The sequence below is a fragment of the Pterocles gutturalis genome, unplaced genomic scaffold (genome assembly GCF_000699245.1).
Source record: "Pterocles gutturalis isolate BGI_N339 unplaced genomic scaffold, ASM69924v1 scaffold1280, whole genome shotgun sequence".
Classification (NCBI taxonomy): domain Eukaryota; kingdom Metazoa; phylum Chordata; class Aves; order Pterocliformes; family Pteroclidae; genus Pterocles; species Pterocles gutturalis.
In genome coordinates this window covers 35,078-57,085 of record NW_010143005.1, presented here as the reverse complement: position 1 = coordinate 57,085, position 22,008 = coordinate 35,078, and the positions used below count along the sequence as shown (strand labels likewise).

Sequence of the window (22,008 nt, the reverse complement as noted above, 5' to 3'; positions counted from 1 at the left end):
CTTAAATTTGCACTTGTAGTAATGGAAACTAATACTGGTTTCAGACATCAGTACAAACATGGTTCAAGCCCCTTATTGCAGTATTCTGACCATATAAAGGAAAATTATCCTGTCCTGACCTAAAGCAACACAGTATTCAAGAACGTTCTTATCCCGACATTTCCCCACTAAGCAGCACTATGTCCATGGCCAGCGTCAGGACGGGCACTCCCTGGGTAGGTAACACAGCCTTTTTTTTTTTTTTTTTTTTCCCCTCACTTGCAGAACATCCTGTCATTGAAGTAAATGAGACAAAACTCTCCTGAAACCAGAGAAGTATTGTTTGGGTATCTCTACTCATAGGAGGCAAAAGCAGCCTCAAAGTGCGTAACTCAGCTCTCTGAAGCCCATGGGGCTTTTTTTCCCCAAAAGGTCTGTGGAATCCGTGACAAAACAGTGGTGCACGTATGCAAATGCTGCTGAAGGGTGTACAATGGCACTCATACGGGGAAGTGCATGAATAATATAAGCATATGTCAAAAGCCTAGAGAAATAAAGCAAAACTTCAAAAAAGGAGAATAGGAGTAATTTTCTACCTTCATCAGATTGGCACAAGTAAAGAAATAAAGAGTAAGTTGCAGACTGAAGTAGATGGCATGTCGTGCCAGGAAAACCTGAGCCTATATAAAATAGGAAACCAAATTACACTATTTTCACTCAACAGTTTTCTATTTTTCAGTAACTGCCCCTCCTAGTTTTAACCAAATTGCATAAATTTTTTTTGGAAAAATGAAATGTACCCTTTCATTTTGAAGAGAAGGTCCATTTTCATAAATTTGCAATGACGTAATATTGCTTTAATTAAATTATCAAGCATCATTCACAAAAATACAGAACATGAATAAATATTAAAATCGCAGAGGACACTTATAGTTGACATAGTTGGTTACAACAAACCAAATTATTCACTGCTTTTGTTCTCATTAAATAATTTATAATTTTTTCTTCATAACTATTTATGAGCAAATAATTATTCTTACAAATGTCTTCTCAACTTCACTTTCATTCACTCAGGTATTCATGTTTAGGCGGTCCTTTAGGTCTCAATCTTAAATTTGAATCCACACATGGGAAATCCAGCTTTGCACTGAGTCCGACTGAACTCAGCATCAGTCATGAAGCTTAGTTTGTTTACTTGCTGTTCGTGTGTGTTTCTGTATTTCTACTAGACCTACGCAAAGGTAGGAACATTCATTTTCAGATTACTTTATAATGAAAGGGTGCTGATACAAACTGTTATTTTTCTAAACTGGACTTTCTGTTTAGAACCACATGCACAATCCCTGTAGCTGTGAAACTGGTGTGCCTCATTTTCACCAGCAAGCTCAAAGAGAAGTAAATATTAATGCTCAAGATTAATCATTCTGTAATTGTGGGTGCTAACATCTGTGCAGAGACCCTAGCCTTCACTGCTCTTGTTTATGGGACAGAAGAATTGCACCAGAGCACTCACTCATTATGAAAAAATAGAAGCCTTTGGAGACTGCTTTTCCATTCATCATTTTTGTAGTTACAGGATTCAGTACCATCTGAGCCTAGTACCTGCTTTTTAGCATGACCTGAAGGCTAATGTGATCATATAATCATACTGTCAAAAGAGGAAATAAATTCTTAGAAAGAGGGATCTTCACAGGGACAAGCTGCACAAATCTCTTCAGTTAGCAATCTTTCTCAAATCATAGCTCTGGCACCTGATGTGAGGAGAAAAATAACAGTTGTTCTACTACCAAAACACTGAATACAATGCCATTCACCCATGCATATCCAAGTGCAATGTGTGGTTGATATATACCTTCACTTAATGAACCGGCAGGTAATTGCTATATCTTGCTACGATGTAATTCTCTTGAACAAGTACCCATCGGACTGTATAGAAACATATTTCTAAGGATTAACTTCTATTTTCACTTGTGGTACAGCAGGTGGGCTAGTTTGCAATAGAAAGCATTTTCTATTTTGATCCAAAGGCAAAGATATTTATGGTCAAACCAATATCCTTGAGAAGTTATGTCCTGATATATTTCACCCTGAAACACAGTGTAATGCCATTGCAGAATAACATTCCTGAAGCTGGAGCGAGGATCAGGCCAGAAGAGTGAGAATTAGATGAACATTTAGCATTTGGCTTGGAATGTGCTGGGACATCCCTGACAGGTGAACACCTAATCTAGGGCTTTGCTGCAGAACTGAGAGTTTCTGAATTTTAGGTAAACAGAGCTTTTTAGAAGAATGAAAAATACCAAAATTACATTCTTCTGACATAAAAGAAACATGAATTTTTCAAATATGAGATGTTTGGTATCCAGAATCAATTGGATGAGAAACGTGAGTCTGCAGAACCTTATAGCGATGGAAGAGCAGATGCACTCGAAGTGGCACTGCAAAGCCAGCAGCTCTTCGAAATGCTTTGTCTCTCCAATAACAGATGTTGCCAGCTGTTTTTAGGGACCTATGGTACGGTGCAAGCCACACGGGAAGACAATGGTACAACAACAATTTTGAACTCTGTTGCCTCAAAACTACTCCTCACATGGATTAATTAAGTTAAAAGGGACAGATCTTTCTCCAATGCTACAAGTAAAGACGTGAAAGTCAAAGGGGGAATTCTCATTTCCAAATTCAGCTTAAAAAGCTTAAGTATGGTTGAAGACCTCTAGCAGCTGCAGACCTCTGCAGCACTTCTGAATGAAAGACACCAGCATCCCGCTGCAGATTGCCACAACTTCTGTGAATCGATGTGGCAATACATGCATGAATGAACTTCTGCGTGACTTGTGTTTTTAATGCCACAAGAACAGATTCCAACCAAAGAGCTCATGCAAAAGACCTTCAGGACAGTGTCAGAATCTAGACAGCTGGAGATACTCTGGTGACTTTCTGGCTTGTAAATAAGTTTTCTTTCAAATTGGTATGTTGAACAACAACTGTAGAGGTGGACAGCACCGACTGCTTCTTATTCACTGCTTGGACTATTAAAAACATCAGGTTTGGGGAGAAATTTTCCTTTCTCAAAGATGACATAGCAGCTTTCATTTAATAGAGCTTCTGGAGTTCTCTTTTTCCTTAAAATATGAATAATGGACATGGTTCAGAATGCAGGCATTACTTTGCTTTCTCTGTAATGTTTCTGTGAGTCCCCACTGTGCAAACAGACCAAACTTGGAGAATCTAGTATAACAGCAGCCTATTGCACTGCCTGGTATTTGAAGTTTCATGTGACGACTTCATATTTGAGTTTCTCCTTTAAAACCAGCATGAGTAGGCTTCATAGGAATAAATAGCGTGCTACAAGGTTGATTGGAGACAATTTCATGATTCAAAATAATCATGCTTGGTTGAGATTCTCGGCTAATGAAATACTAAACAAGCTGTTCCATTTGTTCTACTGTTATGGTAACTGGAAGCAAGGTCAAGAGAAATTATAGACCATTAGCACACTGAATTGATCCTCTTTATCAAGCTAAAAGCAGTCTCATCTCATAACTCTCATGAAGGGTGAGTTCAAAGGTCCACATGGACATAACTGGTCCATCCAGTTGGTGCAGCTAAGTTTAGTTTCTGTTGCAGAAGGCATACCAGAAACAATACAGCTTTTATAACTGAAGATGAAACTTCTAAGAAGTTTGTTGTGTATTCACTACCATCCTAGATGGCCAGATCTCCACTGGCAACAGTCTGCAGCAGGGTGAGGCACATTTATATGCTGTCACCAGTTTGCTGGCTGAAAGGGATGACAAAATGAAGCTTGATCATAGTGTCACATGAAAACACTCTCAGTGTAGAAATGCACCATCTAACTGCTGCCTGGGAGCTCTTCTTCAAAAAAGAAAGAAGGCTATTCAGAAGGAACATAAATCCACTCCAATTGCTTGCAACTGGTCAGCACTAGTAGGTCACTAGAGCCAGTAAGGTTAATAGAATAAACCTGGGTATGCTACTCCTCTTCAATGGTGCAAGGAGAATACACTGCTGTTACCAGTGAATCACTTGCTATACACCCAACACTGAAGTCAGTTTTACTAGGGTTAAAAACTGGAATGATTCCAGAAGTTGCCAAAACTGCTGATGTCAGATGTTGACATATCTTCTTCATTATCCCTTTTCCACTGAAAATTTTCTGTGAAAAATATTTATTCTGTGGGTTGCCTGCAACTGTGGGAGTGTCTTTGCCCTTCATGATTCACTAAGCCTGCCACTTGATCTTAAATCACATGGCTATTTTTTTTTTGTTCCTTCATGGAGTAACCTAACCTTTTCAAATGGAAAGAAGTATTACTTCTGCATTTGGAATTATCTTTTCTAATTACTGAATATATGTCCTACAAGACTGGAAAATAAAATAAAAATAAAGAAACCTATTAGTTTTGTACTGGCACATCCAGTGTTTACAAAATCAGGACTATTCCTAGTTTTCTTTATAACAATTCCCTTCTGCAAATACACTTGAAAATAGAAGCTCATATTCCCCAATACTCCTAGTAAGAGAAAATAGAGCCATAAACATCAGCAAAGCCAATCAGGGAGTTTGATCTCCAAGAGTGTTCATCGATAGTTTACCTTTGCATTCACCAGTAGCTGTTAGGAAGAATTTTCACACAGTAAAGTTTCAAGTAGAGTAAATAAAGAATTATTATATGAGATCAGCTTGATGTGTAAATAGTCATAAGAAAAAAAAAAGTGATGAAGAAAGGAAAATACTGACCTGAACTTGGATTTTGAGATTGTTTGACTAGAAAAAAAGGAAAACATTTTTAAGAATGTGGAAAAAACAATTAAAACAAATTTACTCTCTTTAGAGTTTTGCAAATCAATACATTGGAATTACATATACACAAAAACAAGCTTTTAACAAAATGCATCATCAGTGCTGAACTCCTGTTGTCTGTTATTTATTTTCTGAAATACCGTTCCTAAAGCTTTACAAATTTTCTAAGAGAAAGAAGGGAAATCTCCTCTAAAGAAACAAACTGTTCATGTAGAAGCTGCTTGGAAGTCATGAAAATCTGAGCAAACAAACAGCGAACATCATGGGATACAGAAATACTCCCATACATTCAGTTATTGCCTAAAAAATACATCTTCTCAGATCACGCACAATTTAACAGAAAATATTTATTTTTACACATCACAGGGGACTTCCATTCTTTTCTTTTTATTTTAGACAATTTTATGTATTTATATAACAATATTTTATAAAAGCTTTCAGGAAAACATAACTCCACTGGAAGTTTAGTTGAAGTATTTTATATCTTCTTAACTTGAGAATTTTAGGAGTGCTTTAATGCCATAAGAATTGGTCTATTATTAAACGACTGAAAGGCAAAAAAACCCCAAGTGTCATACAAAGCTTGACTATTTGAAAGTAGTTTTGGCTAAATAAACAACAGGGAAAGAATGATTCCTCTACATTGTGAGACGATGAGGGTGGCTACTCACCATAAGCTCCCACAGCAGGCTGGGTTTTCTCCTTCTCCGCTCACATTCTCCGTGTTCACCGATTCAGTTTCACTGGTGGGCATGCTTGCTGTTAGGAGACAGAAATTGTTTCAGATTGATAGCCAACCAAGGCATTACCCAAAACACGATCTCCCATTCTATTGCAAAAATGCCTCCATTTTTTGCAGGTCTAATGAGAGCTTGGAAGATCTGAGGAATAGCAGATGAAGCTGGACACTTCACCAGTCCTCATCTTATAACAAAAGAAAGCACGCAGAATTCCAGAGTGCACTGTAGCTTATTTTGTTTCTTTTCAATGATTCAACATAACTGTTGAAAACACACTACAGAATACAAAGTAGGGGAGTTTTGTAACAAACAGCATGCTGCCCCTAGTAAAGAAATAAACCTGAGCTAGATTTTGTGACCTTTCATTTTAAGAAGTGTTCTGTTAACACTTTGGAGGTGCTTATCAGTTTAAGTACTGTTAACATGCTCGCTAATTCCAATAAATGTCATCAAAGTTTTTCTGAAAATAGGATTTATCACACTCTGGTCATACTGACCACTCTGCTTTCACTTCTATTATGTTATTAAGGCAAGATGCTAGAAAGTGATAGTGCCTGCAAATACTATGTGAGCAGACAGGAAGGAGCACTGGGAACTGCAGAATGGGTACTACAAAAGATGACGAGAATTACTGCTAATAAAAACAGCATTATTGCATTTGTTACACAGTGAACTACTGTGCATACAGTGGATCATTACTGAATAGTTAGCAATTGTAGCTAAAGTTTTTTTAGACAAAACTCGTTTGCAGATTGGTCATCACCATTTATCTTCAAATCAACTGAAATATAGAGGGAGGACAACACATGTCAAAAGGTGTCGGGAAATGATGAACAGCCAAAGTTCTCAGTACTTCCTAAGGGGGAACACTACCTCCATGTCTGCAAAGCAAGCATGAAAGGAAAACTTCAGCAACAAGAAAAGTGTTAAATTAATGTTGCTGGTTTATAGAGTAGAAACACCACACAAAGTAGGAGAAAACAAGAGGTGGAAGATGCACAGGAATTACTGTGGAACAACAAGAAACAAAAGAAAACCAGAATATCTTAAAGGTATTCCAGGGTGTACCTTCTGCTGTTTTGATGGTTTACTTGTTTGGCTTTTTTTTTTTGTTTTGGTTGGGGAGGGTTAAAGCCAAATTCTGTGGACTGAGAGTACTAAAGGCAGAAAGGCTACAATGCCTATTTCTGTTAGGAATGTCTCGCTCTTTTGGTAGCCTAAAGGAGGCTTAAAGCAGGTTAATTACACACATCTTACTATAAGGGAGACTAGAAAATCAGGCCCTGAATTTCCTGATTTGTCTACAGATCAGGTACAAAATGAGAACTGTTAGTCTCCCTGCACAGCCTCTATATTGCCTCAGCATGGACAGAGACACAGGGAAGTGATAAATGGTAGTTTGGTTTCCATGCCCATCAATTCCATCCAAGTTGAGAGACCGACAGGTCTATGCAGGCTAGATGCTCAGCTACTATTTGCCACAGCTGGGAATCAGTGCCCATAAATGTAAGTCACCATTACACAAAATGTTGAACAGAGTTCATAACAAAGAAAGATCCAAGATGTCCATGCAGGTGTTTGAATAAAAAAAGGCATTTCAGGCAGTAAGCACGACAAAACCTTCTTTCACAAGGCTCTTCTGGTTTGATGATTATTTTAAAGCATTACTGTAATTGCTTTATATATTAAAAAAACCTGGTTAGCACCTGCAAGTGCCTCAATTCTAATATCTAGCTTCTCTTTATAAGTCAATTTTTAAAAATAAATATTGCTAGTCTTGTGTGAACTTCACAGCTTACAGTCACAGAGTTCAAAAGGAATTTCATTCAAAGGTAAAGCAAACAATCTTTGATGATATCCAAATGCAAATTTTAGAATTTCAAAGGGTTTAAGAAAAAAAAAAGAATCTACAAGACTCTTTGTTTTAATACACGCCAAATAATTTTTTTTAAAGTGTAAAGTAATATGATTTTAATTCAAGTCTACCCAGACTCGATGCATTAACCCCCAGCAAGAAATACCGGCCCTTTTGGAACATGACTGCATGAAGAAAAACAAAGTACCAAAAGAAAAGAAAAAAAAAAAATCTTTGTCCCTATTGAAGCCAATGTCCGTTCTGCTAATTATTAAACACAGCCAGAATACTACTTTCTATTTCAGACAGGGCTATTGCTCTAGCTCTACTAATGACTTGCAGGTGCTGTGTTACAAAAACAGAAGAGGAAAAAAACCACCGACAGTTCAGTTTACATTAGAAACATAGCTATCACTATACTGTAATTAATATACCAAAAGAAAAACTTGATCAAAGTACTGAGGAAGACACCACGTGGAAGTCTATCTCCAGCAAGGCTAACAAGTCATTAATTCTTTAGCCAGAAGAAAACAACAACAGCACTGCACAACCACATCCACTCTCGCTAATGCAAGCAACCTGGCAAGTCGTAAGACTCAGCTTCACGACCACAGCTTTTTAAGGGTGACGTTCACCATGCAAAGTACAACACACAGAACCAACTTTTGGGAGACCATCTGATCTCAGTGAGGCCAGGTTTGACATCTTTAAACTGGTACTCCAGTATTCAAAGGAAGATACCAAATTTTCTCTATTCTTTATTCACCTTTTGCCTTTATTTTACTGGCGTTCTTCTGGAAAGATTGTCTAGATTTCTAGATAGTATCAGCTCTCTTCAATTATGGTAACTGGTTTCAAATGAAAGAAGCTTGCATTAGGCAACATAAACAACTCATATATCATGCAGCTTAATACCTTCCTGAGTATATAGAAAATAGGTCAAGTATATCAACTACTACATTTTTTTCTGTGGATAAAAAAACCAGATTGTTTTTCTCATGTTATAATGTGCACTATTTAAACAGTTTTTAGATTTTGGAGAAAGGATTTCAAACTCCACTCCAGGATATAACTAATGCATAGCTAAGAGCAAGTCAGTGTCCATCAGCACTGATATGTCCTGGCCAGCTGGAATTGGAAGAAATAAATTCCATAGTCCTGAGATATGATAGTTTAGTGTCAGTGCAGAATCCAGAAGCAGGCTAAACTACACCCCGAATTATTGAACTCTGGTGGCAAGTATTATTGTTGGAAATGTTTTCCTCTAAAAAGTATATCATCAGTATTAATTAATTAATTAATCTGGTTCAACTTCAGCTATGCATTTTTGATTCATAGGCTGATCTCATTTCCACACTTGTGCATCTTGGGTAGCTTTCTGATCAGACATGATGAAGGAAAAGAGCTGCAGAAGTGGAGTGATGTGCACAGGTATTCAGATAATCAGTAACACTACTGGAGAGAATCCTACAATTATTAAAAAAGGCACTACACTGGCAAAATTTTAGATCAACCTTGCAAAATGGTCATCTTCTGTCTGCTAGTAACATCCAACCAATTCCATGAGCTCCAAATTTCTCCCAATTCTTTCTCAAATCAGTACATGGATTTTCTGAATCCTTTACACCAAATTTATGAGGTAGACAAAGAGAAAAACAGAACCAAAAAAAAAAAAATCCCCAAAGAGGCAACATTATCATTGCAAATTCATCTCAAAATTTCCTAAGTCTTCTGTATGCCCAGAAAACACATCAGAAAGAAGTGGTACTGTCGTTCTGACTGTGATGCTCCTCAGGGCAAATTCATTTTAGGGAGGGGCTGCCTGGAAGATGTTCTACATGATACTGCAGCAAGGGATCTGTTTTCATAGTGCAGATTTGATGTTGATACCATCAACAACCATTCTTATAGGCTCTCTCTTTTTATGGGCAGCCCATGGAAACCCAATGTAAGGTTGAATGGTCTCATAGCATTGGAAAGAGCAAAATAGTCTTCATTACAGAAGCATCACTGAGCCAACCACTTCTAGCCTGAAGGATGACACTATGAATCTTGAGAATGTTGTATACTCTACAGATGTGGTGCTTTTAATAGAAATAGAGGTAGAGGTAACACAAAGAAAAATATTATTTAGGGTGGGATTTCTAATCCAGTAGTCTATGTTTGCCCTATTCAGATCAGCATAATAGTCTTACAAATACAGAAAGAAAGAAACTTGTGTCACCGATTTGTACTTTGGAAAAATCCTACTCATGAAAGGTATACCTGCCCTGCCAGACATAGATGAAACTAAGACAGTACACACATGCTCGAGAATGCTTTTGACTAGCAAGGTCAGGTACTGGTGCTGAGACTGCATTTGCAGCCAATAGACAACAGCAAGTTTTCAGCCAGTTCCATGCTGCTTCATGACTGACATCAGAACCTGGACCTGCTAGTTTAAAAGCTATGTTGGAACACACATTCAAAGTAAAATTGCAACCACTGTCTTTTAGCAATTTCTATGGAAAATTTATTCCAGCCTGTAAAGCTGTGTGAGATGTTAGACAGCCTATGTAACAGTTACACAAACAATTTCAAGCAGACTCAGTCTTTGTAGAAAATTAGTCCACTGGGTCCTAGCAATTTCTGACTTAATATTCTGCATTCTCTGAAGTAACTGGATCAGATTTGTCAGCCTCAGCCTGAGCCACAACAGTGATTCTTAGGACAGCAAGGAAGTCAGTTGCTCCAATAACTTTGTTGTAGATAGGATTAAAATGAGATCTCTTAATTGCTACAATTGCGACTATGTCAAATCAATACATTTGCCAGTATTAAGAGTGCAGATTTGAAAATAACTATCAGACTAAAACCCCTGTCATCTCCATTATGGGTGAGAAAGAAATTGAATAAAACACAAATTACAGAAACAAAACCATGAATAACAGGAGGAGATACAGTAAAACTTTGTAATGTTTTGTTAGAGTCTACATTTAAACTATTATAAACAGTAAATATTATCATCACACTGTTTTGAGCTTACACTATGATCCATTATAACACTTGTAAAATATTTTGATTAATTTCTTCACACCTGAATTTAAAATACATTTTTGCCTGGTTTACCTGAATTTTGGAAAAAAACCCAAAAAAAACCAAAAAAAAACCCCAAAAAAACCACCCCAAACTATGCTTCAACAAGAACAGTCACAAACAAAGATACTTCAATGGAAACCTAAAAGGATTAAAGACTATGATTTAGGAAGGTAGAGCACTGCAGCACCAGTCTATTTCAGACATGCATTTAAACCAGCAGAACAGCATGCACAAGTGTCTACATGCTAAAGATCAAAATGCCCTTGTTATAGAAAATGCATACAATATGTACTTTCAAAAGCTAGAACATCAAATGCAGTCTTGGCACAAAAGAAAGTCAACTGCAAACCAGAACACGTTTTACCATGTTTATTGGAAGAACGGCCAAAGCACCTAAGTCTGCTTTTCTTCTTCTCTTCCATTAAGTCAGCCAATGTAACCCCTTCACGTTACGTACACGTAATCCCAGCATTTACACAGAAGATGGCAGCAGTTGCAACGCAAAAAATAAAAACGTGTCCGGATATACAACACAAGCAATGTTAGGCAAAACACATTTAAATTACTGGCAGCATAACTAATCAGAGCTAAATCCCTCACCTCTCCGTGGTTTGTGGATTTTGAGTTAAATTCGCATTGCTTTGAAGTCAACAGAAGTTTTTCATTGACTTCAGGGTAACTAGCTATTGGTTCATAATGACTTACGACTCTTACTAAAGGCATATTTACAATTCTAGTAATTAAAAGGTATTCTATAATTCAAGAGCACTGACTACCTGCCCACTATCAGCAACTGAGATGTATGAATACAGGGGGTTCATATATAAATGACTTGACTTAATGACTTCTCTGGTTAGAAATTTTTAAATCCTGGGCCTGCAGGAGCCCAAACTACATTTTTACAGGATTATGTAAGAAGCTACTAATCTCTGATTTAACTGCCTTTGAAATCTGTACCTTTTCCTGCCATAGAGAAAAGATCTTCTGTATCCCAAACCCAGAGCTCTTCCACACTGTTGAAGAGCGTTATGGTGATCTTCCATCACTACAAATCAGCAGTAACCTTGATCATCCAGAGGTTTAGGCGTTCAAAGTTGGGACATAGCTGCCTAGAAGCCTGTAAATGATTATTCTCCATATCTTAGGACTCAGCCCTACTTTATGGTTCAAAGACAGTTCCAGAAACACACCAGTATATTTGGACTAAATTTATTTCCTGAGCTTAATACTCAAGATCATTAACCTGGTGATAACCACCTACATTTCACCAGACTTCTAAACAGGTAGCTCATTGTCATAACTATGCTCCTAATCCAAAAGCTTCCCACAGAATAACTGGATAGATAGCTTGTGCTGTCTCTCTTCATACTTCTCCATGCTACCGGATGCATGTCTTGAAGGCAAGGATGTGGAGCAATTCAGCAGCTCTTCCTCCTTTACACTCTGTTGTAGCTGATATTAAAAACTAAATTCCAAGCCACACATTTAAGCCCATGTGCACAAACCCGGAGAAGTGCTAGAAGATTGCCTGTTTGCTCTAAATTTCCATTCAAAATACAGATGCATGCCTGAAATTAAATTCTGGTTTTTGTTTTAAAGTTCGTTAAATTACTTTCCTTCTTCTATTTTTACTCTACAAGCTTTCTCCAACTCTTAACTTACCCTAAAATTACGTCTAAGTCAACAGTTTAGAGCCAAAAGCTCTCTCAAACTCAACTACACAAACAAGTATTTTTGATTTATGAAAGACCTATATGACCTACAAGCTGTTTGAGGAATGATGGAGCAAATGGTTCTTTTGCAGCATAGTAACAAAGATCCAATTTGAACAGGATGCAAAAAGTTCCTGGGATTTCACCTGCAGACTTGCACAACAAGTCCATCGGCACCATAGCTGACAGCACGGTTGTCCAAAGCTCTGCAAATTTGGCATCACCTACAATTCTGCGTGCCAGTCTTGCACAAAGTGTATTTGCTCCATAAAATGTGCAATCTTTTACCTCTCAGTCTTAGGATTTTATACTGATACTCAAACCCACAGTTTATCTATTCTTTCCATACATTAGTAGCAATAATCAAGCACAGTGAACTCTGGCTTTTTTGCTCTGCTCGAGACAAAAACTCAGTGCTACGGATTTTCATATAGACACAAATTATTCCTTTCTGGGTGATTCTGGCATCAACATCAACCCACAAGTTGCTTTCCATCTTCTCATAAAACCATCTTGTTTCCTTCCAGTCAGTAACACAGATTCATGCACTGCTCTTATTGCAAACTAAAGGACTAATTGAAACTCAAAAATATAAAGATTTAAAAAAAACTTAACTACATGCAATAGAGAGAGAAGTTTAAAAAGAGATACCTCAATATCAAACCACATAATTTTCACTATTTTACTACTTTGGAAAAGTACTATGGTTTAAAAGAACAGTTCACAATAAATTAGCAGTACTAGAAGAAAAAGACCAGTAATACTGTATTGTATCAACATAGAAAATAATATTCTGAGTCGCCTTTCACCAACCACTTGTAGATGCATTCTCTTACATATACTCAATGGTATCTAAATTAATAAATATCATAAGCAAAGGTTTTAAGTCTCATTACTGATTGACTGCAATGACTTGTACTTTGTCCTGGGTTTGGCAGGGATAGAGTTAACTTTCTTCATAGGAGCTAGTAAGAGGCTGTATTTTGGATTTGTGCGGAGGAGAAGGCTGATGTGTGATACATAGCTCACAGCAGAATTTTATTGTAAGCTTCTGAATTATCTTCCATTACTAAGTATCAATATTTTAACGGACAAGATTGCTTTGCTAACCAACAATTTTGCAAACTGGAAATCAGAAAGCGACATCAGGTAGGCTGCATTAACCCAATGCAACACCCTGAAAAGCAGTCAAACTATCCCACCCAAAGTAGTACAGAGTAAAGAACACGTACTGTTCCGCTTGCCCTCTTCATCAGCCTCTTCGTCATTCTCAGGGTCAATGTCTTCTGCCTGTGTAATCCAGTCCAAATAACCCTTCAGGTCTTCTTCAAGCTGTTGTTTTTCACGTAGTTTCTGGAAATCCCCTCGGGCCTTGGCTTTTTCTCTTTCCTTGGAAAATTCTCTATCAAATTCAGATAAATCGGAAAAAAATACTGATTGTGAAACTCCCAGGCATTTTGACCTACGTCATGACATTGCAAATTAACATACTAACACAGAAAATGAACAGAAGAAACTACAACAAAGGTTTGAGAGCTTCTTTGAAAACAAGACAGTGGTGCAAAGAAGTCATGGCAAATCCCTATCAGACTACATCAGAGCTTTTAGGATTTCACTGAAAATTAAGCAGCATTCTTGACTCCTCCCATATTGGAAGAGTGTGTCTACCCCCACCCGCCACCCCCATTTAGCTATATGCTCTTCTATACAGCTTTTAAAATCGGTTTTATCTAATAGCTACAAAGAGAAATTGACCTGCAGCAATGAAGTGACTTCAGAGAAGTGAGTATTAGTTTCAGTGAAAAGGAAAGTCTGGAAGCCAGTTCTAAAATCCTTCCTCCTCCAGCCGTGGTTTATTGGCCATGTCCACACTTACTTCAGTGCGTGGTTCACAGAATTCCACTAATAAACTGTCTCCTAATCACATCATGCACAGACACTTGTGCTGTTTGAGCTCTGGATGTTTTGCCCTTTTGCTCTCTGTGACAGATCCCAAAAATCCTGCTCTCATAGCTCAGAAACACACCCTTTTATATAAACTGAAACCTGTCTCATTGCCCCAGTTTCAAGACAAGGTATTTAACTGCCTAGTTTAGCTTCATGATTTGGGACAATCCTTAAATTACCATAGAATGATAATTACAACAATTAAGTCATGCTTTTTAAGAGGGAGGTGGGATAAAATGCCTGCTGAGGTCTCTTCCAACCTGCATTACCCCATGAATCTATGACTCCTTTAATGATAAGTAACTCAAGACAATTATCCAGTAAATTATTACACAGTGACATTTCATATGCCAACATTATTACAACATTTCATGTGATACACAGCTCCAAACACACAACTCCCTTCACTAGAAGGGTCCAACCTTTTCTGATTTCAGTGTATATATGACTGGGGGTAGGCAAGCGTCTTCTGAACTGTATTGTAACTATGCACCAATTCAGTATTTAAAATTAAGCTGGTTCTGACTAACCTGTCAATCTTACAATAGGGCTGAAATTAAATGTAAACAATGGCTATAGTAATTTTATTTACTATGAATTTGCAAATCCCTTTATTTATTGTGAACTTTCACTTAAAAATATTCCCTAATTAATACACTCTTGAGGGGAAATTATTAAAGAACTCAATAATGTTGATTTTCAAGTAGAAAAAGACTAGTAAACTCGTGTAAGACAAACTATTTTAACAAGGTGAACACACTTATCAATATGATGTTACCCTGCTCACAAAATATAGCAGAGTAATAGAAAGTCTCATAATTTTGCAACATAGTATTTCAGTTCGGTGACAGACATTACTTATTTACAATTGCAAAGACAATCTCCCAATTCTTTTTGTTGTTGTTTTATTTGCAATCTTCACACACATCTTCTAAACACTAAATTTCTGCTTTGACATTAGTAAATTTAAAAGTTAAGCTCCATACATACAACCATACACTTTTTTTTTTTAAGGTTATCTTGCTGAAGCTAAAAAGCTTTCTGTTGCGAAAGCTAAGAGGCAGGCATTACACTTTCTACAGTTGAGTACTTTATTCAACAAAAATTCGGTTTGGCATGCGGAGATCATCCTGTTCCATCTGATGGCACTGTAACGAAGCTGACGAATGCCAGTGCTTGCTTTGCATTTGCTACCCTTCACCTAGCATCCAAGGACGAGGTCTTTCAAAAGGCCATCTCTTTAGAAGAAACACTCAGGAAAGAGAGAGAGCTCAACAGATCTCTGAGGGATAATTGCTTTTTTAAAAACAAAACCAAAACTAAACAAAAAGCTTTCATTGTTTTGGCAGAAGACCTCAAGAAATTGTTTGGTTTATGTAATGTGGGGTTTAAGCTTCTCAGAGAGAATATCAAAGAGACCGTCCTTTACATCTGATTGAGGCAACATACTCATGACTCTCATTCCATAGCCAGTGTCTCTGATAAAAGAGCTATCACAGCAGAGTATGAAATCAGAACAAGCCTTGCTGGCTTTTACTAAGTATTCGTGTTTTGTTCAGTTAAGTCCTTCTGCTGTTTTTCATTAGGGTGAAGGATATGTGATCTGTGTGGGTAAAGTAAAATGAAAGCTGCTGTTATTATATGGAGTAAAGTGAAAGAAATCATTTAAAAATGAAACAGTTGGCAAGGCTGATACTTTCAACAGCACTTCACCCATGACTGAACCACCTTTTGACTTTGACTGTACATTAAAATGGTTGCATGCAGAGAATTAAACACAGTTTTTTATATACACAGCTGACTATGACCTTTCCCTTTGATACAGTACAGAAGTCAGACATTGTCTTGTTAAATGCTGCTGCTATTTATCAGTAGGGGGAGATGCAACGGTGCTTCATTTCCATGACATTTAAAAGTTTTACTTTTATTTTTAAAACTTGACTGTTTGTAAGGATGTATAATGCCTGAGAAGACTGCATTTTCTTTAGGAGAGGGAGGAATCCAGCCCTATGGTATTTTTTGCTATCACAGCCACAATGAAGTGACATCCCTCCAACACACACACATACATATTCCTTTTACTGAAATACTATGAATAAGAAACTGGAATTAAATGGAATTGGAATGCAATGAGTTTCCTGTCAGCAAAACAAAAGCATTTTTTTACAAGAAACAATAAGTTATTTGAAAAATACGATGGGGGTGAGATGAAGGAGAGATGCTGGCTCTTTAAAGCCTGTGACAAAGACATTTAGACAACAAGATACTTGAATATTTAGACAAAAATACATAGACATTGGCTGATCTCCTGGAAGGAGGAATAAGATAGCTGCTCGTGCAGCATTTCACAGCTAAGGAGAGCATAGGCTTGGTCCAGAGAAGAAAGACAAAGCTTTTGGCCACGTAGGCAGCACAGATACTGACGTGGTTAGACATCAGCCTGAACTGGCAGCCCTGACTATCATCAACCCAGTAATCAGTCCAGAAGCCTATGAAGTCAACAGGCTTACGAAGTGGCACATTAATTGTGCTAAGTGGACTTAAGCTCTGTAAATATTTGGTTTCACAAACACCTGTGCTACGAACTAACTTCAAAATATGTATTTCATTCTAGTTTGTAAAATGGCCTGGATCTGGCATTTGAAAGTGTATATCGGGGGTAGGTGGGGTGTTGTTCATTGACTAAAGTAACAAAAATCATACTCAAAGGGCTGTTGTGACTCTGCTAGCATTCTTAAGGGTGTATCCACTAAAACATGATTTAAATCAGTCTCCATCCAAGTTGCAAACAGAAAAATTCTGAGGAGCTACTCTGATTTGACACCAACATATGGGAAATGAAAATCAGGCCTGTTGCCTATAAAATTTCAGTTTAAAAATTAAGTGGATTTAAGTAGTTTCCATAAAGCACTGGAGTCAGTGAACATGTTTTTGTTCTAATTTCAATAGCTAGATAAAGCCAAGCTCACTGCTGCCTCATATTTTGAAGGATAATATGCTTCAGAATTAAGATTTTAGGCTAACGGGGCTAGAAGCAGCTTTTTGTGAATCTGTATTTCTGAAGAATCTTATACAAGTTACACAGGTCTGCTTTATAATAACAACTTGTATAATTACCTGTTTGCTTTCAAAACTACCTTTTCTTCAAAACGGTCTACTGCTACCTAGATGGAGGCAATTCACATTTTGATTTTACTGCAAATGCAAATAAGCCAGACAACCCAACTCTAGCCAGCCTAATTTTGATTTACTGAAATATGACTAAAAACTGCACCATGACAGTATCATGCAAACTGAGTAAAGCTTCAAATTGCAGCCATAGCGCAAATAACTCAATGGCATCTGCAGCAGAAAGGGGACACTACTTGCAAAATAAAGCATTATATGGAGCCTCACCTACACAATGTAACTTATTTTTGGTGATAACTAAGCTACTATATAAAATGCAAGTTTTCTTTCTAGTGCCCAAAAATTCCTTGTCTCCTTGCAGAAAGATGATCTCAGTTCTCTGTTTAGACACATCACCGTCATCATCAATGGTTGTAGTGGCAGAAGCATATAAAATGCAGGGGGGGTTTGTTCATGCTTTGATAGTCTAGGGCAATAATTTTCATGCCAGGTTTTTCTTTCTTTAACAGATTGAAATAACTGCTTCTGGTATGTATCAGCTAGGAATGGCTTGATGCACTAGGGTGGAGGCGGCAGCCGGGAGTACTTACCAGGACTCAATCACAGTGCTCTGATTTTCATACCCTAATTGTCATCCTAAGATGACAACTTGCTTAAATTTGAGTATCTGGTATGCTCTCCCTTCTCTCTGTAATTCACAGACATAATAACTAAGGAGACAGCTATACTGGCCTCCTAGCAGCTGAAAGCTCTTCTATGCTATAGGCTAGACACTTTTCATAAGGGGACTTGTGCAGCAACATGAGTGTTGCTTCATCTCCTCTGCATCACTAGGAATTGATGCAGAGGAAATAAACAGTCACCTTTGAAGTCTAAGCATAAACCAGGACACTAATCCTTTGTTGGCCATATTACTGCCCTTTTGTGCCACTGTAAACGCATTGAGAGAGAATTCATCTACTGCAGTATGCAACTCGCCACACACAGTGTCTGGTACGTGGAAAGTGTTAGGCTAATGCTATATGTAGAACTGTCACCCAGAAATCCTAGACTCTCGTTTATTCACAGAGAACAGTCACATAATAACAAAAATGTACTCACAGGAGTACAGTGTTGGCCACCAGACTCGCAGAAGAGGTTTCACACAGTGGTAACCATACCAACCAACAAATTAGCAGAATCAGAGAACTCAAACAGCTTGAACTGTACAGACAAGCATAGGCAACAGCTCACAGCTGGGTGTAGTGTGTAACAGATGTAGACAGACATTAAAAGGTTAATTAACATCACACCTTTAATTACTGCAGATTTGTATACATCATTGTTACCCCTCGTTTTAGAAATAATAAAAACTCATCAGCTGAACATCGTAGAATTATTTCTGCAGAACAAAAAAAACCTGAAATTTTTCTCAAGCAACTGAATTCTTGATGGGGCAATGCAAACTGGTATTATACACCGATAATTACTTCTATACAGTTCATCAGCAATTGACAAAACGCATATTAAACAGCTCCAGCACAACCTCTGAGTAGCAGAGGGCTTAAACAGCATTATTGTGCCAGGATGCACATGAATGCAGTGGAATGACCTGTGGGAACAGTGAGACAGGGAACAATTTGATAGAGAAACAAAACTGAGATCTGATGTTTCAGACTGTTATATCTGTATATTAAGATATGCTCATTGTGTCCTGTGTAGTGATCTGTTTGGCTCAGGACACACTGGATTTCTTAGAGGAAGAACTGGCAGTACTGAGGGTAGGACCACACCCCAGAGTGTGTTCACCCCACCATCGTGATGTGCACTAACACAATTTTTGAAAATGATGAGGTTTGTTACCTGCCAGGAGCTCAACATCAAGCATCTCACAGGACTAATCCCTAAGAAGCCTTGGTGTGATAAGTTCAAACAGGACTGAAAGTCTGTTCCCTTCAAGCTCTCACTTGAGTACTGAACCACTCCCGCTGCCTTTAGAGGTCTCTGTCTAAAGCAGTTGGTTACAGTTACTGCCGTACACAGCCAAAAGTATTTGCTGATTGTATCTATTTCTGCTGCAGTTGTTTTTTTTCACTAGCCATGCAGCAATCAAAAAAACCTGCTTTAGGTCATAACCTGCTGAGATCTAAAGCTGCGGGCCCTCTCCTCTTTTTTTAGTGTATTCTCTGTTTAGCTGTGTGAGTTAACTTTTTATCCATAAATATTTTTTTTTTTTACTAAGCCTTCTTTCTGCTGTGAAAAGGAACACTGTCAAACCCAGTTCATTTCCCTTTTGCTGAAAGACTGCAGATGACAGTTCACTGCCGTTTTCTATTTGGTGCATCATTATTCAAATGTCTTTTTCTAGGATTTTTTCCACATACTGTAGACTACAGTTCTTAGGTGTATAAGCTTATCTGTAGCAACATATTCTCTATGACATTAATTGACAGATATTGCAGTGAGATTAGCATGGATGAATACATACCCTGAGCTTTTAGAATCATTATATACATACATTGCAAATAATACTGTGGGAAAGAAATGGAAAAAATTGACATTCTCTTAGTAACCTGCAAGACTCACATGTAGAAGGATGTACATAAGGACACGTCAAAGCTTACACTTTGGTGTCCTTTAGCGAGGCAATAAATTCAGCTTGAGATTTATTAAAGTTTGTTTGAAAGGTCTTATTTGTTCCCATGGCTACCCAAAGAAATACTAACGCCTTGAGCAGAAAATGCTGCCAGCAAAAACCATCCCCTAATGATAAGGACTATCTTGAGGAATACACTATCATGCATCATTAAAAGCCATGCCTCTTGGCAAATAAGGTATGAAGTTTTATAATTTTTTATTTCCTCTGTTCATAGTTTAATGCATGCTGAATTACTGGCACATTTATTTTAACTTTCAATACACTTTTGAAGGTACTTTCAGGGTGGATGAGTATCTCTCAATTCCCTTTTTAAGGTTTAGCTTTATTTGTTAACTTTTTAATAACCTTAACTTCATAATTTCTAACTTTTCTTTCTATTTTCAGCTCACTGTCTCTTGAGCCAATAGTCATTATATGCTCTGGTCTTTTAGTCAGGAATATTTGGAGGAGGCCTGTCCTCAGGTCCCAGTTTCTGTGCCTAGTGTTTCATGATTTCAAAGAACACAGGTTCAGTTTGTGCATGTTACAAACACTGTGTGTAACAAAAGCTACATGTCAAAGCAGTCTCCTGAAACAGTCCACCACCCTTCACAGAGCTAGAACTGCTGGGCAGCTCCCAAGTGGCAATTTCTGTGCCATACCGTTAGGCGTGAAGTTGCCCCAAAGATGTACTGCCTAATCCTTGCATCATAGCCAGGACAATTTTTACAAAGGGGGGAAGAGAAAAAAGGGAAAAGAAAAAAAAAAAAAAAAAAAAAAAAAAAAAGGTGTTCTGGGATCTCATACAGACTGAACCTACTCCCTGCTGCTGTCTCAAAAGACACAGCAGTCAAAATAGAGCATGACCATGTCATGATCACCCTGCAATTTCTAGGAGCTAAAGCAATTATTCAGACTCATACAGCTTTAAATTTGTAATGTGAATGAGCAAAACACAGACCAGCCCAAGAAAATAAAAATGCAAAGGTATCTGAACACATCTACGGCAGCTTTCCAGAGCTGCAAGCATTCTGCTCTGTAACTCCAAACATTGAAAGACCTCAGAAATGCAGTCTTATTGTGAAAGATCAGCTGACAGTTCCAGGTGTCCAGCTGGATTACCAAGAAATTCATTGTGCTGAAAGAAATCACCAATATGCACATGTTTTGAATTATACTTCTAAACACATTTCTAGATACGTTTCTGGAGCTGGTTCTAGAGCCATTTTTTCCTAATACGTTTAGGAGAGAGTTGTTCATCAAGTCTCTTCTCAGGAAAGAGCTGCAGGCTTCTTTAGAACCTTCTGATGAAGTTGGACCAAGAGCCACCACTAAAGCCCTTTCCTAGAGCCACATCTGGAGTTGCCTCTAGAACCATTTCTTGAGTGCTTTCCAGAAATAGATCTTACACCAGTTCTAGAGCCCTTTCATCGAGTGGGACTAGGGCCATTTCTTGAGGTCTCTTCCCAAGCTGCACCTGGGTTCAATTGCCCAGCCATTTATTGGAGATGGATTTAGAGCATGTTCTGGAACCCTGTTCCATGACCCTTGCTGGAGCTCTTTGTAGAGGTCTTCACTAGAGCTATTTTGAGATATTTGTTTCTCAATCACTTTCTAGAGTTGAATCTAGAGTCAATTTCTGGAGAGCATCTCTAGAGCTGGGTCTAGGACAATTTGTCATTGCTGGAGCTGGAACCATTTCTGGAGTCTTTTTTAAAGCTGGCTCTGTAATTTCTGAGATGGAACTAGAGCCTGAGATGGATCTGAAGCCATTTCTAAAGCCTGACCTGGAGTCTTTTTCTAGAATGTTTTTTCTTCTAGAGTCCTGCAAACTGAAATAGCTTTTCATTTAATAATTAACTTTGAGAATTATATGAATAATACTAGTGTCTAACACAGAGTAAAAACCAGACTATTTTGAAAAAGCTGAATTACCTCAAGCCTATGAATTCTCTCCATCCTTGTTATTCAAGGAAACATTCAGAAATAAAATAATCTCCACAATCAGCTTCCATGCAGAAATTAAAATATTTACCACATGCAGATTCCACACACACATTATTTCTATTAATATACGCATCTGCTATTAAAAAGTATGAACTCTATTTTTAACAATGTCACCTTCA

The 22,008-nt window shown here is 37.8% G+C and overlaps 1 protein-coding gene across 1 annotated transcript in view; it reads right to left on the bottom strand.

The window, feature by feature from the left end:
* Positions 1 to 22,008, bottom strand: part of CACNA1D (calcium channel, voltage-dependent, L type, alpha 1D subunit) — a gene marked incomplete at both ends in the record, with an annotated part of 98,580 nt that overhangs the window by 53,448 nt on the left and 23,124 nt on the right. Inside the window, 4 exons of the mRNA XM_010084543.1 lie at positions 4,742 to 4,768; positions 5,476 to 5,563; positions 10,842 to 10,919; positions 13,422 to 13,591. Coding sequence (XP_010082845.1) covers positions 4,742 to 4,768; positions 5,476 to 5,563; positions 10,842 to 10,919; positions 13,422 to 13,591 — 363 coding nt within the window. The remainder of the gene's footprint in view (positions 1 to 4,741; positions 4,769 to 5,475; positions 5,564 to 10,841; positions 10,920 to 13,421; positions 13,592 to 22,008) is intronic.